The sequence below is a fragment of the Rutidosis leptorrhynchoides genome, unplaced genomic scaffold (assembly GCF_046630445.1).
Source record: "Rutidosis leptorrhynchoides isolate AG116_Rl617_1_P2 unplaced genomic scaffold, CSIRO_AGI_Rlap_v1 contig494, whole genome shotgun sequence".
Taxonomy (NCBI): Eukaryota; Viridiplantae; Streptophyta; class Magnoliopsida; order Asterales; family Asteraceae; genus Rutidosis; species Rutidosis leptorrhynchoides.
Genome location: NW_027266724.1, coordinates 39,803 through 64,517, shown reverse-complemented (window position 1 = coordinate 64,517; position 24,715 = coordinate 39,803). Strand labels below are relative to the sequence as shown.

Below are 24,715 nucleotides of genomic sequence, written 5' to 3'. Positions count from 1 at the left end.
CACCAAAGACCCATTCAGATATGTCTACATATGCACCACACTTTGTCAACTCCATGGACAAACATTATCGATGAAAATGAGGATCAAACTGAAAATTTTTACTCCGTTGTTTTATAAATTATATTTCTTCCAAACATTTTTTTGTACGTCTAAAATAGAGCATCGTCTATTTGACGTGCATGTAGTAACATATATTTAGCTGTTTTCCATTTGGTTTTATGAACAAACTATGAACACTTAACTGTACAAAAATGCTGCCAAGATGATCTTTAGGTAACAGCAACAGAGTACACTCTGAACACAACCTATTCCCTATTACTTTTACCAATAAAATCGATGAAATACTACTCACTCCCAGATCAATTAAACAGGAAGCCTCCTTATTCACAATTATAAGACCTTTCTATCAGGGAGTAGAATTTACTGAAATCTCCTGTGGAGATAGTTGAGAGCTTGGCTGATCCATGTGTGAAGGGTTAACAAGGTGCTGTAACGATTTCAGAGCTACCGTAAGCTGAGCAAACGAAGGACGAGCATTTGGCTCACTGCAAAGAAAACAATTAAGAGTATGATGATATATGTATACTCCGTCTGTTCCAAAGTAAGTGTCCAAAAAACACTTTTGAAAATTTCCAAAATAAGTGTCCATTTCAAAAGGTATGATAACTGTTTACTATACTACCATACTACTCTATTCGTTAATTATCTTGATTGCCTTGGATTATGAAATTATCAGTTTTAAGTTGGAGGTAATTTGGTCTAAAATACACGTTTAACCATTTTCTTTAATTTGTGTGAAAATTGCTTTTTGGGCAGTTAATATGGAACGGATGGACACAAAATGAAAATTATGGACGTTTAAGAGTATGGAATTTTTTATTGACTTACTGATGCCAACATTCCATGATTATTTTGGAAACCAAAGGATCAACTTCTTTGGGAATTTCAAGACGTCGGTTCTGGAAACCAACTGCACCAACAACTTGCATAGGGTTCATCCCACTCCAAGGTAACTGCAGAGTTGCAAGCTCCCACAAAATCACTCCAAAGCTATAAACATCGCACCTGAGAGAACATCACAAAAACAAGATGTCACTAATGTAACTTGAAGCTTGAAGGAAAAAGAATTATACTACTAAAGAAAGGAATGTGCAACAACGATAGACAACAACTCACTTTTCATTTGAGGGTTCATTGCGAAGAACTTCAGGTGCCATCCACTCAGGCTAAATATACAAACCAACTTGATTAGATGCAATGGTAAGGCAAAAATGGAAGATTAACAGCAAAACATCTTCAAACAAGTATGATAGTGGTCGCAGCTTCTTACAGTTCCAGCAGTTGATTTGGATGACAGAAACGTGTTGTGCTTCAAGCGCGACAGTCCAAAATCACAGACCTGCACGAGAAAGACATGGCATCAATTGACGAGATAATAAATCAAATTCTACAATACCTTACTGAACCACAATCTATTTTGGCCCACGAGTGGAACATCCATAAATAAAACTAAAACCAAGTAAAACAGTGGTATACCTTCACATTCCAATTGTCATCAACCAAAAGATTTGGTGACTTCAAATCCCTGTGAACAATTGTTGGCGTGCTGCTATGCAAACAATTCATACCTCTCGCCTGCACAATAATGGAATAATTAATATTTGATTTAGATGATAAATTACTGGTTAAGAAAAAGGAATCATCTCATACCACATCAAGAGCCATTTTTATTCTGCGTTTCTCATCTATTTGACAATGAGGGCGATGAAGAATCCGGTACAGGCTTCCTCTGTGAAGAAAGAAGTACAAAGGAATTGTATCCATGATTACTATGCATCATCCAAGTAGAACGAAGACAAGCACGGGACACATCCGAGAAACGACACTACGCATCCATCATAAGCAAAGGACATTACCTTGGAAGAAACTCAGTAATGATAGAGAGATTCGGAGGACGTGTGACAGCCCCCATGAAAAGAACAACATTAGGATGGCCCAGTCTACGCATTATACGCACCTTACACAACATGATGAAAGCACACAAGGATAAAAATAAAACATTAGTCAGCTGTGGAGAACTCATGCGCATATGATAGCATTAACTGCTCATACAGAATTTCTATAGTTAAAGTTTAGGGTCTACCACCAGCTAGAAGTGACCTAACTAATTCGGCAAAGTTGGGGTGATTTAATAGCTTACCTCTCTCTTGAATTCAGCCAAAGCAGCACCGGAAAAATCTTGGTCTAAGAACTTTTTCACAGCAACCTCCTGTAGCAGTATCAACAAATTAAAACCAAAATAACAAAAATAAAACAAGTATTATGAAAGAGCAAGTTGGGACAGATAAGAAGATAAGGACTAACTGTGCCATTCCAATCAGCATGATAAACCTCCCCATAAGAACCTATCCACATGAAAACATGATTCCAAAAAAATTAGAATACAGAAAAAGAAAATTCACCAAAATTATAAAGAGCAGAGCACAATCCCAAATAGAAACTACACAGTACACAAACAATAAGAAAATAGATTACCTAGTCCAATCCTTTCACCGATAATCAGGTCTTCCCATGGAATTTCACATTCGCTTACATCCACATCGTCAATCATTTGATCAACCCTGCCTGTGCGGGAATCAACGGGAGAGCTATCTGCTTCCTTCAGCTTCAGATTGGGTCCCATAAATCTATCAGGTGCACACTTTCTACGGTCAATTGAACCAACTTCATCGTTCCGATGTTCTTTAACAACGTCAACCGCCGCTGTTTGTAAAACCTTCCCCACCCCAGTAGTTGTTTCCTCAAAATTTGAGCTCAAATTCTGCCCTGAAGGTAACGGATTGAATTGACTTCTGCCAGTTGGAAGTGCTTGGCCAGTAACTGATGAGGAGACCCTGGTATTACTAGCTCCATTTGACAGGTTAGGATTGATAGATGACTTGAAACCATGGGAATATAGATTTTCTGATGGAATAGCAGAAGATGATGATGGATTATTTATGTTATGTTCACGGTTCATTTTTGGAAAGAGACCATCCATATAATTATATTCCTTTTTAGGGACTTCATTGTATGGATGCTGATTTTTCCACATCAGTGGCACAGGAGGTTTTCCAGAGACAACATTAGTTCTCTGTCTCTGAAACTCGTCTACTTTATTGTCTGCAGGTTTGTTAATCATGAAAGGTTTTCCAGTTCCTTTTATATGGAATGGGTTAAGCTCTGCAAAAAGGTTTGCAGAGTCCTCCTGGACATTTTGAGCATATGGAACAACATTGACATTCTTCCTCACACCATCACCAACTGCATGAGTTCCACGACCACCCTTAAACAAAGAAGTCCCTGTGACCAATGAGGAAAGATGATCTGATTGATCAGAAGCCCCACCACCAGATGTTCCAGCAGAACTACCATCCTTTTCTCCATTTAAGCCTGAAAATGAACCCCTAAATTCTCCATTTCCAGAAGTTGGCCCTTTCTCTGAGAGCAAACTATTGTCAACAGCGAAGTTTTGGCTGCTTCCTTCTCCATGTAATGGTATTGGCATCGAGAGAACCCCAGAGTCATTATAGAACTTAAGGAAGGCGTTTTGCTTATTATTGGGTTATAGGGATTAAATGCAGTATCCTTTGCACTTAACACATCAGCGGGTATTAGCGTCCCTGGTTCTGCCATGAGATCAACCAAAAACTCCCTGCAGCCCAAAATGTATACATTTATTTATCTACAATAACAAAACTCACAGAAGTAAACAGAGACATAGAAACATTAAGCAATTAAGAATAAATTCAACGATCAAATGGAGACCAAGCTCCCATACTAAAAAAGACATAAAATTAGATGTTTTGGTTGCAATTTCTGAAAAAATAATCGAGAAACTGAAAGGGAAGATTGTTCAATAGCTTCATTTTCAAAGGGAGGGCTTACATACATGCAAGACACCCCATAGTGCATTCTAGAAGACGTTCAACCCTCACTGGACATAAAAGAACAAATTGGGGAACTATACTTCTGGTATTTAATATTTTAGAGCAAATAAATTCAAATCACTGGAATGCTAGACTTGGAAATAGTTAAACGGTTTATAACAAATTATATGCATAGAAAGCTTTGGGATATAGTTCAATTGAGCGTGAGCCAAAAGAGATGGCCACACACAATGTGTTTGTGTATGCATGTGAGAGACAAATCCACAAAACTGAAACAAGACACCACCATCCAGTGAAATAAGTGAAATATAGGATAACAAAAATCATCAATCACCTGTCATCCTCCAGCTTTATTATGTTAACAGCATCATCCTCAATACCAGTGTAATGGCTGCCCTTCACCAGTCTACATGGTAACATAATACTGTCAGCCAATACCTACAGCCAGGGAAGTAGAGTAAATCCACAGATTCAAACTGTCCAATTAGTGAATATTGCAAAATGTACAAGATTGTCAAGAAAAACCAATCCCCACCATAACAATATATAATGCATTAGACCAAATTCAATGTCAGGACTTTCTGTTAGTATGATTAGTGTAAAACTGGTATAGTTATGCAAAATTCGATAATGAACAAAAAAATACAAAACTTAAACAGCTAATGTTAAATCAGATAAGACAAGCCATATATAAATGACAGTCTTAGTGACAGTTGAATACTGACTTTAAAAAGCAAAGCACGATGCCGAGACAAGCCAACATTGACAGAACCGATAGGCAAAACACTTGTGTGAATAGACGTTCTCAATTCAGTGCTTTTTGCAGTCCATTTTGCCAAAATTTCATTAGCATCCTTCACTGGGCCACCCATATGTCCAGTGACAAGTTCAGCAAGCCTCTGTACCAGAACAACAACATCTGTAGCAGGGCAGCCTAGTGGAATACAATGTGCAACTTGCACCAACTCTTCCAATTGAGGATCAATTGTACGATTCACTAATACAACTTCAAAGCCAGATGTCCCGGGGTTTGTTTCAAGTTCCCGCAGGGATGGCATCTTTCCCTGGTTTGCTGAGTTCGTTGAAATCCCGTATACATCATAAAACCCATCCAACACTTTCTCCTCGTAGTCAAGGAGATTATATTCCTGAATAAACCGAAAAACTAAACATATATGAGTCTTAAATGAATTATTTACCAAAAAGTTGAATATAAAAGAGGGTAGGCTTAATGAATCATTTAGCCGAAAAGGAAAGAGTAGGGAATATACGTGAGGCTAAATGATTGTTTACCAATAACATTGAATTTAAGTGAGGTATGAATTACTTAAATTGCATGAACCAAATAAAGACCAAATTAACACTCCATAAAAACAGCAAACTAGCAAAGAGTCACTGCCCCTGAACTAAGCCCATTCACTACAGTTCACTAATCACTAGAGCCAAAGATGCGTGATAGTTCATTTGATCTTTGTTTTTCATCTGAGCTATCCAGTCCCAGCCAGGTCATAAAGCAGCTAGAATCCTTATTATTAACCATGAAAAAGCATCCAAAATCCTAATTCAAGCTACTTCGCTGAAAATGCAAGCACTCAACCCTGAAGTTATGCATGATTTACCATATTATCTCTAGACTAATTAAGTTGACCAATCCATATCTAGATGCACTATATTTAGAGTCTTAGACTATAAAAACAAAAGACAAACAACCAATTTCTAAATGGTCTAATTAAAGCTTAGCCACGTTCTGCACGAGAGAGCCCAATATCACACAGCACACTAAGTTTCCGGGAGCATGTTGTAACGTCTGCGAAAGACAGGCCGTGACACAATGCGAATAGCTTATCTCACTACATTTTCCATGATGCAGTATCCCAAAAACAAATCCAAACACAACGCCGAAACCTACCCCCCACCTCCACCCCTCTAAATATCAACTGAAGCTTTCTTGCTATTTTCCATCAACTAAAAAGCTGGTTAAGGGAGAGAATCCTAGCTAGAAACGAAGTAAATAGACTAATTCAATACAATTCACTGTACTGTACAGTGTGTCGCTAACCAATAACTCAGTAATTAAAACAACTTCAAATACAGTATCCAGAAAACACCGACCCAATACCGTCTGGCCAAAACCTCAGCAGCCACATCATCATTATCCATATCACTCCGATTGTTCCGGTCCTGATGGGCACTACCCAAGCTCAGCAACGTCGCAGCTCTGATCTGATCATTATCGGAAAAATCTTCCATTCTAAACTCCGAATTCGACGCACTGATAGCCATCGCTAATTGCACCTGAAACTCTTCCTCGGATGACATGTAATCCGACCGGCTATTATTATTCGAAGCAGCTGAGTGAGTATTCACTCCACCACCACTACTCGCAGTAGGAGGATCCACCGTTGCCGTCGACGGAGAACTCGATGAAGGACTGACCGAACCACCACCACCGCCGGCGGCAGCAGTAGATGATGGTGCACGTTGATGATCGGTACCACATGATTGCGACGGTGAAGCTGGATTTTCATTTGAACGATTATTAGGATCGTGATTATTGTTTCCTATATGCAGCTTCTTAAAAATGTGCTTCATCTCCTCTATACAGATGATCTCTCTATCAATCTCTTTACTTTGTCTCTAATCAAACAATCACTCTAATCAAACAACCATTGTTAGTCATTTCGTAGGTTCTCTCTGATGAGTCGTCTTCTTCCACCTCCGAGTCTATGCTGGTCAAGGAGAGAAAAGTAGTATAGAGAGGAGGGAAACTTACTGGAGTAGGATATCAGTTGGTCGCTAAGAAAGGCGCTTTCTTTTTGTGTAAATTACGAAAATGACATTGCCACGTGTACGCGGTGTCGAACGATTAACTAACCAGTAAAAAAGTAATACGTGGTAAATGGGTTCCGCGTAATAGACAGAGAAGGAAATAGAGGCCTTTTTCGTTTGGGCCTTTGATCAGGACGTGGTTTTTGAATGCTAGCTAAACTAAGGTTCAAAAGATTTGTTCATCATTGTCGACCAACGCGTAGCCAACGGTTAAAGATGTTTCTTCCCACGCAAGATATGAATTCGATTTTTGAAGGAGTGGATTTTAGATGGATAGAATGTACTGTATGAGACATGTTAAAATATGAAGAATTGTAAAGCTCAACTAACATATTTTGATAAGAATCAAGTTTTAAATTTGATTTTACAAGAGATCGAGTTTTTATCGATCCTACACGAAACTTCCGTTAACACTTATCCGCTCACTTCAAGAGGTAGGAACTAGAACGGTCGTACATTTTAAAACATAGGAGCTCCCGATCTTAATTTTTTGGAGCACAATTTTGACGACTACAATTCTACAATATGAAATGTCTATATACGACCAAATCACGAAAATTCAAATAAAAGGTACATTAACTTATACGAACGTGAAAAGGGAAACTATCAATATTTAAGATATCTTCACCCACGCTCCAGCGCTTGGTACATTAGCATGCACTACGAATAACATATAGTATCCAGGTGGTGCAATTTCAGGCGTCGACGGTGCCAAAACGTCGACGTCATACATATCAGACATTGCTCGGGAGACGCTACTCATCCTCAATACGACCATCCTTTGATTCATGGAAAACGCATACGTCGTGAATGAAGGCGTAACCATTCGAATCGACATAACTCTCTCCGTCAAATACTCTTGCACGAGAAATCTAACCGAAAACGGTTTATTGTAACTCAAATTTTCACCGGCTGACAATATCGTTGGCCTGACCGGTAAATATTCAGATGATAGGTATGGTGGTGAAAAGGTCTCCAAGCTTAAATCAGTTGGGTACTCTACATTAGTAAAGTTGTAATATATATGAGGGTTACTTCCACCTATTAATATTCGTCCGTCTGGTAACAGAATTGCTGACGAATGGTACAATCTTGGTCTATTCGACGATGCCATAGTTGAGAAACGCCAATCGTTTTGTTCTGATGGACGGTAAATGACTGGTCTGATCACCGGAGCTCTCCCGAATTCCCAACCAGCTGTCCCTAGTTCAGCGCCGTTGATTATGATTACATCACCGGTCGGTAAGATTATCATGTCACCCATGACTCTAGGAATTGGCATTTGTTCCATAACCCAAGATGGATATTGTTCACTAACTTTTAATCTCCCACATGTTGTAATTGCTCGTATAAATGTTCCATGAGAAGCTCTTTCATAAGCAGATCTTGGTGCACCACCACAAACCATGATTTCAGGATCAATGTTGGATTCGTCGAGAGGAAGTAACACTGAAGAACCCGAGCTAGGATAATTCCTCGGATCGTCGTCAGGAATTGGAGGAAACTCTTTTAACACGTGATTTTGATTGTAATCGAGTAATATCGATCTTGTATTTGCGAAAATGAACAAAGTTCCATCCGGTAGCAAGTGTAAGAATGGGTACAAGTTGTTTTCATTGGTGTTATCTCTAGTCCATCTCAAGAAATCGAGCGAAAAAAGTTGATCATCCGAACCAAACCCGTTTTTCGGGTAAAATTCGTAATCAAATTGCCGTCGGCCTCCAACGATAATAATACGACCATCGGGTAATATTTGGTTGCTAGCATACCATCTTCGTCGAGATAAAAATTGTGGAAATTCAACCCAATCACATCCTTCACTGTCGTCACATGGCGTAAATGTACGTACTACACGTTCACCATCATTGAATCCACCGGTCTGAACTAGGGTTCCGTCAGGGAGGAGAGCACCGGAGGAGCACCATGTATCGGTTTGGACCATGAGTGGACGAATGCCATTGCTTTTGATATCGTAGACGACAGAATGTGCCGTACAATCAATTTTAAGAATAGTATCTAAAGAGTCGTCTCGACATCGGCCATCCGGGAGAGAAATGTTAGAACGGCCGAAATCAGTACGATCGAAGATCATAACCTTGTTGTCATGTAAAAGCTGCATGTGCATTGCCGATATGCCGATGCTAGCTCGCAACAGCTGCCATTCGCCTTGACGACCAATGGTTTGAGAATATATCGTTAAAGAATATTGAAGGATGAAAAGTAAGCTTGATAAAAGTAAAAGTAATTTCATCATTTGTTCGATGAATTTCTTGGGTAGGAAGGTGGAGATGGAGGAGAAAGGGTTTTGGAGGATTTTAGTTGAGATTTGTAGGTTTGAGGAAGGTACATTGCTAGTGTAATTAAGTTAATTAAACAATTAATTCGAGAAAGATATGATGGGTGCTTAGTGCATTTCTTTTTATTATTGTAAAATCAAAGATTTATGATCGAAAAATTTAGCTAATATTCTCAAGAAATACTTTAGAAAATATCGGTTCCAAGTTCTAACTTCCTAGTCACGTTTTCTTCATCGTCTTTAAAAATAAAGGGATGTTTCATGAATGTTTTGTAAAATATAATTCGAAACAAGATAGTCAAAATCAAATTTCTACCTAAAAATGGACGAGGAAAGGAACGTAGAACGATACGAATGTAAAGATACGAAAGTTCCTGAGTTTGAAAATAAATAACTTCAGAAAAAAAATGGGTTTGAAAATAAAATTAAAAAACTTTATGGACTAAAATAAAAAATTACAAGTTTAGAGATTGCATAGTTATACCAGTATAAAATCTAAATTTAATTTTATTAGGGACAAAAAATGAGAACGGTAAAAACGGAGTTACTATCGATCCCAAGACCATCTCGAGTAGGACCAACTTGTATAAGTCATCTTTCATCACACATATTTCCGTTAAAATTTACCGTGATAGTCACACGTTTTCTGTTAGCGGGCCCATTAATCTAGTTCGGGCTTTCAATAATACGAAAGAGAAGAAGCTCACTCTGTATTTCTTTCTTCTTCGATTTTCCACTCGTGCCATACACACGTGTGAAAATAACTGTTCTTCTTGTCTCAGGCATGAGATCTCTCTCTCTGTGAGAGTTTTTGATTCGATCTTCATGCTCTCTATCTCCATAGCTATCCCTTCTTCATACAACATGAAATCCATTTGAGTGTTTGAATTGAGTAGACCAGAGCTTTTAGCTCATTTCATTTCATTTTGCTTTTGGATACAATGGCTTTTATGGCGGTACTCGAATCTGACCTCCGTGCTCTCTCCGCCGAAGCTCGACGGAGATATCCTGCTGTTAAAGACGGTGCCGAGCACGCAATCTTAAAGGTCAAAAAATTCAACTCATATGAATGTATATATGGTTCCATATCTGTACATATAGTTGTATCGGCACATTACTCAGCGAATTGTCTTCAGTTGAGTTTATTAGCTGATAATTACCTGTTAATGTGTTTAGTAGGTCACAATCTGCTTCATCAAATATAACCATGCTTACTTACATTTTCTGTTTTCGTGAGTTTTGACTTTGAGTTAGTGATCGTGTTGGTTGTTTGTCCAACATTTCAATTTCAGCTTCGTTCGCTCTCTAGTCCTAGTGAAATTTCACTCAATGAAGACATCCTACGGATCTTTTTAATGGCTTGTGAAGTGAGGACAGTAAAGCTGAGTGTTATCGGGCTTTCATGTCTGCAAAAGCTCATATCTCATGATGCAGTTGCTCCATCTGCATTGAAGGAAATTCTTTCAACTTTAAAAGATGTAAGCTTATAATTTTGGGTTATGTAATATCAGTGCTTATGTGATTGTTATTTGCGATCTATAAATGATAATGATATTATGTTTCCATTTCCTCACTGCAGCATTCGGAAATGGTTGACGATACGGTCCAGCTTAAAACCCTTCAAACTATATTGATCATATTCCAATCAAGCTTACTTCCTGAAGATGAGGTGATTAATGTTTTCATACTGCTATCTCATATTTTAAAGCTAGTTGTCTTACTGTAGTTGAAAGGAGGTCTATCAACGTCCTGGAATAAGTTAACAGAGGAGATACAAATAGTTTTACTGCTATCTAGTTTCTAGTACTATAGTAATTGCTGATCCATGCCTGGCAGGGGCAACATGCTTCATGGATCTTGCCCTGTGTATTTCCAGCTAAACATATTGGTTTATTTATTTGATGAATCTGTTTTTAATTAAATTTATGTATGTGTATCTGCTTCATTCAAAACATGATGGTCCATCTATATGATCAAACTTTTTTTTTGGTTCAAGTGTAATATTGATGTATGTATAATATCATTCCCTTATTCTTTTTTAGTTGGACTCATATTCTTATCTCTTTAATTTGTTTTCACCTTTCCTAAAAATTACAGGATAATATGGCCCAAGCTCTTGGTATTTGTCTTCAATTACTTGAAAACAACCGATCCTCTGACAGTGTGCGCAAGTAAGTACTAAAAAATGGCCAGGACGATTGAAATCAATGCATTACAATTTAGATGTCTTTATTTCCAAGCTTATTTTCATGGTAAGTCCTCTTAAATGTCCTTACACATGTAAATTATTTTCCAGTACTGCTGCAGCTACCTTTAGACAAGCAGTAGCCCTGATATTTGATCATGTGGTTCATGCGGAGTCTCTGCCAGCAGGAAAGTTTAGCTCTGGAGGCCAAATTTCCCGAACTAGTTCAATCACTGGGGATGTTAACCGGAGTATCAACCATTCAGAGTATGTCAATGCTCCTGAACATTAACTTTTGGATCTACCATTCTTCAACTTTCTCTGTTAATTATTTGTTTTGTCGATTTTTGTTATAATTATTTCAGTATCTGTGTATTATAATGTCAGTGACATGTGTAACACAAGTAGATTTATATCGAATAACAACCTATTAAATAGTAGAATGGCTCTACTAAACTAAATTGAGCCTATTGGGTATTGAAAAGGAGATTATTCTCTAAAGGTTATGATTTGAACTCTACCTTATTGATGTAATTAACTGTACCATGATCAGATCACTGGAGCTTGAAATTGGTTCAGGAGTGCGGTCATTGATGAGGGATACCCTAACTGCAGCGGGAAAGCTTGGGCTTCGTTTGCTTGAGGACCTGACAGCTCTTGCTGCAGGTGGATCCGTATGTACTACTTTGTAACTATTATGGTTTCCAGCGGTTTTTAATCCCATGATCAGTGTCCTTTTATCATGTGTCTTTAGTAAAAGTTTCTTTAAATCAAGTTATGCTCTAACAAGTATGTTTAAAGCTTTGATATTGATGAAATATTTTGGCTTTGTTTTCAGGCAACATGGTTACATGTCAGTTCTCTTCAACGGACATTTGTACTTGATATACTTGAGTGAGTATTTTCTCATGCTTTGCAGTAATTTAACCTCACATTTTCTTGAGCTTTGGATTGTGATTATTCAAACTATGACTTTTTCAATGCTTTTTTTATTTTTCTTTTTCTGTTGATAAATTCAATGCCATCTATAACATGTTAACCATTTGTTACTCGCTTCTATGCTGCGTAATAGGAAGAACATTTGTAGTAACTTAATCTCTTTATTGCTTTCTGAGATTGAGATGACACTGAACCCGGTTCATTTAAATCCATCATAATAGTATCTTTCGATTATTTGTGGTAATTTTCATAATTTAACTAAGAATCGTCTTCTGTAGGTTCATGCTGTCCAATTATGTGGCCGTTTTCCGGATATTGGTTCCCTATGAACAGGTTTTGCGTCACCAAGTGTGTTCACTATTGATGACTTCTCTAAGGATACATGCTGAGCTAGCTTCAATATTTGATCATGAGATATGACTTGGTGTATATATGCTTTTCCTATGCATGCTTTATAAGAATCTCAAATATCATGCCTCTGTTATTCTATTGCCTATGCAGCTTGAAGGAGAAGCAGGAGAGCCTCATTATCGTCGCTTAGTCTTGCGTTCTGTTGCTCATATTATCAGGCTCTATAGTTCATCCCTCATCACTGAATGTGAGGTATATTCATTGTGATTGTGCAGTCTGCCAGATGACAAATGGCTGTTGTGTAGAAATTGAATGCATGTGCTGTCTTTTCTGTCTTTCTTTTGTTCCTTTTTGTATTTTGTCTCAAAGTCAGAGGATTCACTTTATACCTTTGATGTTAAACCTCAAGTGCTCTTCTTGTGCAGGTTTTCCTTAGTATGCTAGTGAAGGTTACTTTTCTTGATCTACCATTATGGCATCGAATTCTCGTGCTTGAGATCCTGAGGGTATTTGTCACAGTTTATCATTTTATTTTGTTAAATATATCAGAGACAATGATTGATATTCTTCAAATTATCTAAGAAGCATATTTGGTTGCTTGTCACAGGGGTTTTGTGTAGAAGCACGGACATTACGAATTCTTTTCCAGAACTTTGACATGTGAGCTTTTCAGTAGCTCGTTACAAATTTTCTATTTTTTCCCGTTTCCACCACATGTTGCATACATTTTGGCGAAGTTTACTTTCCACAACAACTTGGTTCATGGTTAAGATCATGATATGGTCTTCATGGAGTTAGAATTAGATTACGACTTGTGGGGTTCTTTCCTTTGATGATGAAGTTGCATCCTCTTTTTCTTTAGCCATGACTTTTGTCCTGCCATCTCCTGGCAGTAGTACAAAATGCATGTTAATGTGCCATTTTAATTTATGCTGGTGTTTTTAATGAATAAAAGCTTTGTGCTATGCATTAATAGTTGCTCTCCTCAATCTTCCTTCTAGGCATCCTAAGAACACAAATGTAGTGGAGGGCATGGTTAAATCTCTGGCTCGAGTTGTATCTAGTATTCAGGTGAGTCTTAATTCATCTGTCTGTAGGATATGAGGAGGATCCTTAAAGTCAGTCACTTGACTTATTTAAGTTTATATGCATTAGTTTCAAGAGTCGAGTGATGAGAGCTTGGCAGCCGTTGCAGGGATGTTTAGCAGCAAAGCCAAAGGTAATTACTTCGTTATTTGTCCATGTTCTATTTTTCAGGATTCAATTGGATTCATCTTTCCACTCCTTTGTTTATTTTTCCTGCCGGGGAGGGTGTGGAGTGAAACAATAAGAAGTTCATTGGACTTGAGGAGCAAGTCTATCCTGCATATCTATTATTCAAATCATTTTAGACCTGAAATTAAAGTTTATACTTCCTTCAGGAGTTGAGTGGAGCCTCGATAATGATGCTTCTAATGCTGCCGTGTTGGTTGCCAGTGAAGCCCATACTATAACACTGGCAATTGAAGGCTTGTTGGGCGTTGTCTTTACTGTAGCTACATTGACAGATGAAGCAGTAGACATTGGGGAGGTGATCCTCTTCTATTTTCTTCTGTTATTCTTTCTCCTTAGTTAACTATAGCTTGCTGCTTTCTTGTATTTATCTGTTGTATGGTGTTTCTGTTTCAGCTTGAATCCCCACGTTGTGACATCGATGCCTCAGTAAAATATGCGGGGAAAACAGCAGTTCTCTGCGTCTCAATGGTTGATTCATTGTGGTTGACAATACTTGATGCATTGTCTCTTATTTTGTCAAGGTTAGTAAAATATTAACTTCGAGATATAAATTTAACAGTGGATAAAAGGACATTCATAGTACATACTGATCCAAGTGAATTTTGAAGGTCACAAGGGGAGGCCATTGTGTTGGAAATATTGAAGGGATATCAGGCATTCACTCAAGTGAGTATGGTTTTAAGTTGCAATTGCATTGTTATTTTTTAGAGGTTAAGCTGTCTTGCTCTTTCTGATTAGCCATAAATTTGAACTGGATAGCTTCAATCTTCATCTCATGCATCTTTTTATGGTTTTATTTCACAGGCTTGTGGAGTTCTACGAGCCGTGGAACCTCTGAATTCCTTCCTTGCATCCCTTTGCAAATTTACAATCAGTTTTCCGAGTGAAGCAGAGAGAAAAAGGTATTTTGGCCGCAGCAATGCTGTTGTTAACTTGTCAGCACTATGTGATTTCTTTTGGTTATGCATAATTTTTACCTACATCATGAAGGCTTCTCATATGTTGTTCTATCGCCCTTGAAGTTTTAATCCACTCTCTAGTTCTATTATCATGAGATGTTTAGAAATTTGCATTGGTTCAATCTACTCATTGAGCATTTTATTCATTCCTAGTATAATGAGTAAAAATAGTTAAGATCATCTTGAGTTGCTTAGCATAACAGGATCATGCTTACTTCTTTCAATTGGGTGCGTCAATAACTGATTTAAGCTTTTTGGTTCAAGCTTTTTGGTGTAAACTTTTTTCAGTCTAAAAAAAAGCTTAGTATCACGCCATCTCGTCGTAAAGCTATGGTGTAAAGTCTAATATTTTAAAATTTATTGCTTTCATGATGGTGAATATATACTTAAAATTTTGAGATTGCAGCAATTTGACGATGTCTCCTGGGCCAAAATGTTCAGAACAACCAGTTGATCAGAAGGAGAACATTGTCCTGACACCTAAGAATGTCCAGGTATTATGATGCATACTTCAATGATTGTGATTTGTTTATGGCTTTACACTCTTTAGAGTATTTGACTGTTGTATTTGGCTGATCTGTTGCTTAGGCATTAAGGACTCTGTTCAACATTGCTCATCGCTTGCATAATGTTTTGGGTCCGTCCTGGGTTCTGGTATGTTGGTATGATTTCTATTCACATCATAGTCAACAAACTTTCAGGGATAATTTGTGATGATTTGCAGGTGTTGGAAACCTTAGCTGCTTTGGATAGAGCAATTCACTCTCCACATGCTGCCACGCAGGTAATTAACTATATCCCTGATAAAGGGGCGTGATAAGTCTAATGATATGGCAATCGGTGATAACGTCCATACAATTTCATAATAGTGCCAGGTTACATCAATTGGTAGTAGCTATAGGATTAGGTTCGCTATAGATCTTTATCGTTAGACTTGGAAGAGTTGTATTAGCTTCCTCCCTTCCCCATAATGCAAATCAGTGAAATGTTTTTCCTTTTTAAACTGATACTCCCCATAAAATAATCTTATAATTCAAAAGTTTGTATATTTTATTCAGCCATCTCCTCTCAGAGTCTCAGCATAAAGTATGGGACATCACATGATGTCAAACATTAGATTGAATCAAGTTAAGCTCGATAGTGTATGGGTCATGTCCAACTCTAGTTTAGACAGAACTTGTGAAGTTTCATGTATGTGTTCCAAGCTTAGACATTGGGTATTAGAGTTGATAAATCTTATTGAAAAGTATGGCTAAAGTCTGGACCTATCTCCTATTAGCTCAAAGCTTTCTGAATGACTATTGTATTCATTTGGTACTACTGCAGAATTGCGAGTGTTAAAACTGAATGGCGGTATTAAAATAGTCAATTTTCTCTCATAATTACAGTAAGTAAATGATTTATAGCGTTTCTGGGTCTTGGGGCATCTTTTACTTAAACTTTTGGGCAAGTGATACTATCATCTCTGATGCTCTATTCTATGAATGAAGAGTCACAATAATGACAAAAACACTTGAATGAGGGCCATTGATTGGTTGCATTGACATAACCTGAACAGAATCTAGATATACCATTTCAAAAGCTTACATGTAGCAATTCTCTTTCCATAGGAGGTGTCTACAGCTGTCCCAAAGCTTACAAGGGAATCTTCTGGCCAATACAGTGATTTCAATATCCTTTCTTCATTGAATTCTCAGGTACAACAACGAAGTATATTTAATCCTTTTTGTATAAATCACAATTCGCATCCTCTTGTTTCCTACTGTTGGCTGGTTTCCCAGAAATCAGAACCAGATTTTAAAATATGGGCTCCATGCTCTTTCTCAAATATTCTATCATTTTTAGAATAAATTCTAACTTGGTGTTGCTCTTTTGTGAAGCTTTTTGAGAGCTCCGCATTGATGCACATAGCTGCAGTTCAATCACTTCTTTCTGCACTATGCCAGCTTTCACATCAATGTATTGCTGGGAGTTCAAGTGGTTTTGGCCAGCCTTCTAATCAAAAAATCGGAAGCATCAGCTTCACTGTGGACAGAATGATATCCATCCTTACCAATAACCTTCATAGTATGTTTCTAAAGAACTCCTTGATTTTGATACCCTTGTCAATGAGTAATGTTGGTGCACCACTGACTCGATTAACGTTTTCCCCCCCGTTATACATGTGATTTTGTCTTGTGATTGAATCTTAAGTTAGGCTTTTCATTATATCTTTAGAACAGATACTCAAATCCTTGGCTTTTGGTGTCATCCATCGGAGCATGCTTCTAGAGTTCTAGTAAATAATACTCAGTTGGTCTATTCTTATTGAATTCATCTGTTGTATTACAGGAGTGGAGCCCTTGTGGGACCAAGTTGTTGGCCATTTTCTTGAGGTGATCATGATTTTGTATTCATGTGAATATGTGATGTTTCTTTGATAGTACCATCTACACTGCTTTTGACATAGGAACGTATTGCAGCTTGCTGACAATTCTAACCAGCATTTACGAAATATGGCGCTTGATGCATTGGACCAATCCATCTGTGCTGTTTTAGGTTCAGAACAGTTTCAGGATCATGTGTCATCCAAAGCACATGGCACATCTGGTGAAGTGAGGTCTTCTTACTCATGGGTTTGGTTTGTAGTCTTCTCAGTGCAGATTTTCAGTTGCGCTTTGTCTAATATCTCAATCTTTAGGTAGAGGCAAAGCAGAAGGAATTGAGATCTCTAGAGTGTGCTGTAATATCTCCACTGAGGTTCCTGTATTTGTCTTCTCAAAGCAATGATGTTCGTGCAGGATCCTTGAAGATTCTTCTTCATGTTTTAGAGGTAATGCGTTAACTAACTGAAACACGTTAAAACATGATTGGATTTCGACATTCTTGGCACATGCTTATGACATCATTTACCTATATCTCTTCAGAGGTGTGGAGAAAGTTTGCAGTACAGCTGGCGGGATATCCTCGAGATGTTGAGGTATATTATTTACTTAATTTTCTTGCATTGTTTCGATTTCGTGCTTCATTGTGTTTACTTGGTCAATATGTCTTTCCATCATTTTCAAGGTCCGTAGCAGATGCGACTGAAAAAGATCTTGTGACTTTGGGGTTTCAGGTTAGAGAAAAATTGGCTCCATTATTTTATTGAATGCCATACTTTCTTACGTGGTTGGGCATAATCCAATGTAACATGTCTGCTTCTGTGTAGAGCCTTCGAGTCATTATGAATGATGTACTTTCAACCATACCTGCAGACTGCCTCCAAGTGTAAGATCTCAATATTATATGCATGGTTTTTTCTTTCATTAATTGATATTTGTACTCTACATAATTCCATGCTTCTGTTTGTGTACTGAGAGTGCAGTTTACTGTTTTTAATATGTAATTAATTACCATGATCTGATAGTCACATTCGTAAGCATAATGGAATTTTATTCACTTTCGATGTCATGCTTTCCTGGTGGCCTTGTTTTGAGTTTATTGCCTGCTGAAAGACGGTTGAGGTGTGACGGATATAGTTCACAGTGAAAGAAAATTAGAAATCGGCAGAGGCAAAACTTTTGATGAGCTTTAAAGTTAATTTCTGTACAAAAATTGGAGAAAGTTATTATTCCTAGGAGCTTTGAGAAGAGTGAAGTGCTGTTTTTCTGCATACCTTTCCTTATATACATCTTCTGCTACTCTTGTTCTGGGAAATTTTGATAAGTTTGATTAACTTGTAGTTTAACTCTTGTCGATCCTAACATTGTTAACCTGAGTCTTACAGATGCATAGATGTTAGTGGAGCATATAGTGCCCAAAAAACGGAGTTGAATATAAGCTTGACTGCGATTGGCCTTTTGTGGACGACAACTGATTTTATCGTTAAGGGGCTTTTACATCTCAGTGCAGAAGAGACAGAAACAGGTTAAATTTCTTGTAAATTTGTTTCTCATCAATTCTGCTCGCTAAGCTCTAAAGTAAGTTTGATTTTCATTGTATTTATGCATACAGGATTTATGGATTTCCTCTCTGGACAAAAGCAAACGAACGGTTCAAAGCCAGACGAAGAGATGCCTGGCTTATCAAATGAATTAAATGACAAAAACTTCGTAATGAATATAGTTGATCGTGACAAATTGATATTCTCAGTTTTTTCGTTGCTCCAAAAGCTTGGTGCTGATGAGAGGCCAGAGGTAATCAACGTGCAAATACAATGGAATTTCTTTCTATTCCCTACTGCATACGTATCAGCTGGCTCCTTTGTAATTCATAAGTGAACCATTCTTATACTAAAATTGTGGAATTAGCAGTCTTAAAGGCGCCAAAAAAGTAGATTGAGTTTGTGTTGGAAGAACTTTTAAAAGCTATCTCTGAGATATTGATGATAGAATAATATATTCCACTGCGACTAAGCCTAATTTAATGTCCAGGTCAGGAACTCAGCTGTCAGAACACTCTTTCAAATTCTTGGGAGTCACGGGCAAAAACTTTCACAGAGCATGTGGGAGGACTGTCTTTGGAGTTACATTTTCCCAACATTAGACCGCGCTTCTCACATGGTAAAGTTGACATCTCATATATGTTCACTTATAGCTTTTAAAGTTCGTTTTTGATGGGCTTTGATTCCTTGCTGGCAGGCTGCAACTTCATCAAAGGATGAATGGCAAGGAAAAGAGCTTGGCACACGAGGAGGAAAAACGGTTCACATGCTTATACATCATAGGTACATACATCCTTCTATTCGATGAATAATTGAAGCTTTCAGGCATATAAATTATCTCACTGTCTTTATGAATTTTCAGCCGTAACACAGCTCAGAAACAGTGGGACGAGACACTTGTGCTGGTCCTTGGTGGAATAGCTCGCTTATTACGTTGTTTCTTTCCGTTTCTGCAAAGTTTGAAGAATTTCTGGTCAGGTAGCCCCAAAGTTGAATATTATTTCCCGGCTTATTCATTCCGTGGGGATCCAAGTTACATCAACCAAATTTATTTATTTATTTACTTCTTTTATGCAGGATGGGAATCTTTGCTTCTATTTGTTAAAAACAACGCTTTGAATGGGAGTAAAGAGGTTGCCCTTGCTGCCATTAATTGTTTGCAGACGACTGTTCTTTCTCATTCTGCCAAGGTAATGATCAACTGAACTGAAATCGAAATGTAGATCTTGCTAATTTCCATGGACATGGAGGAATGTGTTTGATCTTATTTGTACTCGTTACGATTGAGAAATGGCATGCATATTATTATGTATTTCGTTTGCCGCCTAGTTAATACTCCAGTAGCTGAAATTAATGGGAGTTTATTGAAACAGGGCAACTTGCCAATGCCGTACCTCAATTCAGTTCTCGAGGTTTATGAATTTGTTCTTCAAAGGTTACCAAACACAAGTGAAGATGCCGCTAGTAAAGTGAGGCAGGAGGTCTTGCATGGTCTTGGTAATACATTATTTCCATTGCATTACCATATGATTGCTCATTTATTTAGTTTAGATTTGAGTTTACTTTATTTATTTGGTATAAATGCATTGAAACAGTCTTAAAAATATCTTTCTTGGTCGGCCAAATAATTGTGTATAGCAGACATTAATATTCTTTTTTACTTAGTTCGAGTGTAAAACAAGGAAGCCAATGGACGGCACGCTTCTGTGTTTTCTGGATCTCTGTTAATCTGATTCATTTTGACAGGAGAACTATACGTGCAAGCAAAAAGAATGTTTGATGATCGCATGTTCAAACAACTGGTTGCAATCATTGACTTGGCTGTCAAGCAGGCTATGATCGATAGTGATAACTTTGAAACTGAATTTGTAAGATGATTTTACATTTAGACCGCCCTATTCAAAGCATGGGGTTTCTTTTTTTTTTTGTTCCCTTGAGATGTGTTAGGCGGTTTCTACTAGGCTATAACTGCTTCTTGATCTTCTTTACTTCCCTCTTCTTCTGAGATCTGAAACATAGGAAAAAGTGCCATGACCATGTATATCGTATAAATATATTGTATGGGTCGTATTTTAAAATTAATGTGCAACTTTCAATAGACTCAAGGTTTTGAAGGTTTGAAATTAACGTGTAGATCAATGATAAGATTCAACTCCCTGCTTTCTTCCCTTCTGATCATGCGATTTGCGATTTTAGGCCTGTCACTGAATGTTTGATGGTGATATGAAATATTAGTTGTTGGATTAGGGAACCCGTCTTATAGGAAGTATAAAGGGTGACAAATATTTCTTTTTCCGACTGAAATCGTGCCATTAACTGTTTTTTTTTTTTTTTTTTTTTGCCAGGGACATGTTCCACCTGTATTTCGTATTGTGCTGGAAGTTATACCACTTTTGCGACCGACTGAGAAATTCCCTTCAATGTGGGTTACCATTCTCCGTGACCTTTTGCTATATCTCCCACGATCAGACTCTTCAGAACCAAATGAGGAAGACGAAGTAGACCAAGCCAGCACAAGCAACCAAAGGCCTGGTAGATTACTCGACTGGTTGGATTTTTACACAAGATATCCTTATCCTTTTTTTTTTTTTTGATGAAAAGGATATCCTTATCCTTTACCAAATAAGTCATTCAATGTTTGCATGTCACTTTCTCAGATGGTCTCACGAAAAAGAATGAAAAAGCCAATGGTACCACATCTATATCTACAAAAAAATCTGGGATTTCGAATTTGAATGCTAGCTCAACCAAAATTGCAATGTTGGGGATTCCAAGTTATTTATACGCAGAAAAGCTTGTACCTGTGATAGTAGATCTTTTCCTGCAGGCTTCATCAGTTGAAAAGTATATCATGTTCCCAGAAGTTATTCAGAGTCTTGGAAGGTATAGATACCTCTGAATTATATTTTGTTGGCTATGTATTCATAACATTATTATTGTGAGTTTCTTCTCATGTTTAATGAGGATGTAATCCAACATTGTTTTGTTCGTGATAAGGTGCATGACAACACGGAGAGACAATCCAGATAGTGGCCTTTGGAGATTAGCAGTAGAGGGCTTTAACCGCATTGTTCTTGATGATATCAGCAAGTTAGCCGTGGACTGTGCTCCAGATTCAAAGATTAGTAAACCTGCAAGGATGCGTGTTTGGAAAGAAGTAGCGGATATCTATGAAATTTTCCTTGTCGGTTATTGTGGCCGTGCTCTTCCTCCCAACTCACTCTCAGCCACATCTCTAAAGGCTGATGAGTCCCTTGAGATGACCATATTAAACATTCTGGGTGACAACATTCTTAAATCGGCTATTGATGCACCTCCTGATGTGAGTAACTTTGCACTCATCTTGATTTGGCTTGTGTCACGTATTAACTTGTGAAGTTCAACTTAAAAGATCCATCGTATCGCAGCTATTATATTCTGCTCCATGATATCCTCATTTTATTACTATTTACAGATTTTACAACGACTGATATCCACTTTGGATCGTTGTGCATCACGTACATGCTCCTTGCCTGTGGAAACTGTGGAACTTATGCCTCCTCATTGCAGTAGATTTTCATTGTCTTGTTTACAGAAGTTGTTTTCGCTAAGCAGGTATTAAGTTGCACCATTTCACTTGAATAATTGAATAAATTATCCATGTAATAGTTGCAATATCTAGTTTTCCTTGACCCACTATATGAAATTTCACCCATATTTGCTTCTTTGGTCATGGAGATCTGAATGGAATCTTTTGACATCACTCGTGACAGTTAAAATTTAATGTTCTTGTATTTACCATTGTCAATTAAATGAGTGTGAATGGACTCTTCTATTCTATGAGGCAAAAGCTAAAAAGGCAAAAGCAAAAAAATACATTTGTGGACTATTCAGAATGTTATTTTAAAAGGGAACATACTCTTACGTTATTCAAGTTTCTGATGATGTAATAATATCATGCTCACAGTGCCAATGATAAAGCTAGCGATTGGAATTCAACACGATGTGAAGTCAGCAAAATCTCTATCCTGTTACTAATTTCCAGATGTGAAAACATTTTGAGCAGATACCTTCATGATGAGAATGACTTGGGTAAATATCCTGTCACGTTTATATTCTTCAAGTTCTATACGTCTCTAATAAGTTTTCAATTTTCATTTCCTCAGGTGAAAATCCGTTACCATCAGCGAGACTAGAAGAAATTATTTTTGTCCTACAAGAGTTGGCCCGTCTTATTATACATTCAGACACTGCTTCAGTCCTTCCTATACCCCAAACTTTGAAAAGTGTCTTAGGAGAAGAGAAAGATCACGACAGTCGTCCACATCTTCTCGCTCTATTTCCATCCTTCTGTGAGCTTGTCATATCAAGGTGAGATTCAATTTTAGTGACGACGCCGTTTTGGCTACTTTTTCAATTGCTTAGTTTTTCGTTATATCTTGAATGACAGGGAGTCTAGAGTGAGAGAACTAGTGCAAGTCTTACTCAGACTTGTTACCGTACAACTGGCACTCGGAAGAGTTGATGCTTGGAAGATCACTTGACAAGATTCGATCTTTTGCATGGCATTTTAGTCTTTTGTACATAGTAGGTGTCTTTTTTTTCCAGCTTCTGTTGTATTTAAAATTATTCAGCTAATGAGGTCGTTAATTTTAAAGATCAGTTTTGACTGTGATTCATACGGTCATTTATGAATTCTGATGTACAAATTGTTATAAACGGTATAAAATTGTATTCTTTTTATTTATGTAGTCTGGACTTTAAAATCAGTTTGGAGACATAAATGAAATGCTTGCTTTTCGTTCTATAGGTTTCTTTAAAATGCTTGCTTCGTTCTTCGTATATGGATTTGCACGGGAAAAAAAGTAAGTTGCCAACCAAGGCGTGGCTTAATTATTAGTTGGTGAATGTAACCTCTCGTCGGGTTTAGATTTTGACGATCTTGAATCAACAATCTAGCATTGGTGGCTGAATTGGATTGATTTAAAAAGTGAACTGAGATGGTTGGAAAAGTTCAATTTGGTTGTTAGTTAACTTAGCACAAATCTGTTCAACATGATTGATTAAGTACTCAACAGAGTTGATGAAAAAAGATGTGCCGTTTATTATCACTTTATCGGTGAGAGAGTGGTAGAGAGGCTACAATAAAATATATGGATTTGATTTTTTGGGTTCAAATGAACGGTTACAAAGTTTGGGGGTCAAACTATTAAAATCTTAAGTAAAGCAGAAGAATTTTCTGCCCTAGTTTATATTTTAACAGTTTGGTCCTTAAACTCTGGAATCTTACAGAGTTATTGAGTTGACTCAAATCTGTTGAACATGATTGAATTCTGAACAGAGTTATTGCTGAAAAAATATGTGGAGTTTATTATTAGGGAAAAAGTTCTACAGAGACAATAATATACGGAGTGTATATTTATCATATTTTGGATTAAATTGATCTATTTCAGAGTATGGGAGTCAAAATGTTAAAATCTGAAGTAGGGCAGAATTTGTTATTAATTATTGCTCCAGTCTTTAACTAATCATTAATGCCATCTACTGCTTTAAATACCCAATTGAGTTGTAATAGGCTTCAATTGGTTTCTATATATAATTCTCTACGTGCTGTAAAACTCATATGCACCAAGGGAACTCCTACTTCCATACACATCTACGCCAAAGTAGCCATCGACTAAATTAAGTAGGCCACAAGTTATAAGGATTCCGGCCTACACTTGCAAGTTAATCCAAGGGCCCTCCTCCTAGCGACTTCTCCCTCGATCGGCTTCTTCAATAGCATTGACAAAAGGTCTCGATATTGATCATTTTTTAAACCTCACAATGTTGCCAAAATCAAAAGTTCATCTGGGCGAAACCAGACAAAGTTATTGATCCTGTTATGGCAAAAAAAAAATCAATTAACAAATACCTTTCTGTTTCGTCTACGGATGGATAGTGTAGAAGAGTGGAGAGCACGCGCTTCTTATATGGTTGTAGTCGTCCTTGATCCACGAGAAAGGAGGATCCTGAAGAGGGTGGTTGGGCGTCTACGGCCTACCCGGGCCACCAAGGCTCACTTAGAGA

General features: G+C 37.5%; 3 protein-coding genes across 3 annotated transcripts; 1 reads left to right on the top strand and 2 right to left on the bottom strand.

The window, feature by feature from the left end:
- Positions 1-406: 406 nt before the first annotated feature.
- LOC139884033 (serine/threonine-protein kinase EDR1-like) lies at positions 407-6,521 on the bottom strand. The gene is given in 14 exon segments (XM_071868115.1): positions 407-545; positions 889-1,065; positions 1,177-1,226; positions 1,331-1,399; positions 1,537-1,635; positions 1,711-1,789; positions 1,917-2,017; positions 2,201-2,269; positions 2,365-2,405; positions 2,536-3,570; positions 3,573-3,694; positions 4,264-4,367; positions 4,655-5,077; positions 6,042-6,521. Coding segments are annotated over 14 exon segments (2,988 nt in total).
- Positions 6,522-7,371: 850 nt separating this feature from the next.
- LOC139884040 (aldehyde oxidase GLOX) lies at positions 7,372-8,883 on the bottom strand. Its single transcript, XM_071868121.1, has one exon. The coding sequence runs from the start codon at positions 8,881-8,883 to the stop codon at positions 7,372-7,374; it is 1,512 nt and encodes a 503-aa protein (XP_071724222.1).
- Positions 8,884-9,995: 1,112 nt separating this feature from the next.
- On the top strand, positions 9,996-23,190 carry LOC139884039 (uncharacterized). Its single transcript, XM_071868119.1, has 43 exons — positions 9,996-10,100; positions 10,347-10,532; positions 10,634-10,723; positions 11,152-11,225; positions 11,351-11,506; positions 11,793-11,913; positions 12,078-12,133; positions 12,457-12,571; positions 12,680-12,781; positions 12,955-13,035; positions 13,137-13,189; positions 13,531-13,600; positions 13,685-13,748; positions 13,951-14,099; positions 14,198-14,325; positions 14,413-14,470; positions 14,609-14,706; positions 15,170-15,257; positions 15,352-15,417; positions 15,488-15,547; positions 16,374-16,460; positions 16,644-16,830; positions 17,095-17,138; positions 17,226-17,357; positions 17,444-17,575; positions 17,670-17,722; positions 17,812-17,860; positions 17,954-18,012; positions 18,512-18,651; positions 18,739-18,920; positions 19,158-19,286; positions 19,365-19,450; positions 19,530-19,645; positions 19,745-19,857; positions 20,041-20,164; positions 20,414-20,535; positions 21,013-21,199; positions 21,325-21,550; positions 21,665-21,989; positions 22,122-22,261; positions 22,614-22,738; positions 22,813-23,017; positions 23,097-23,190. The coding sequence occupies exons 1-43, from the start codon at positions 9,996-9,998 to the stop codon at positions 23,188-23,190; spliced, it is 4,977 nt and encodes a 1,658-aa protein (XP_071724220.1).
- The last annotated feature ends 1,525 nt before the right edge of the window (positions 23,191-24,715 follow it).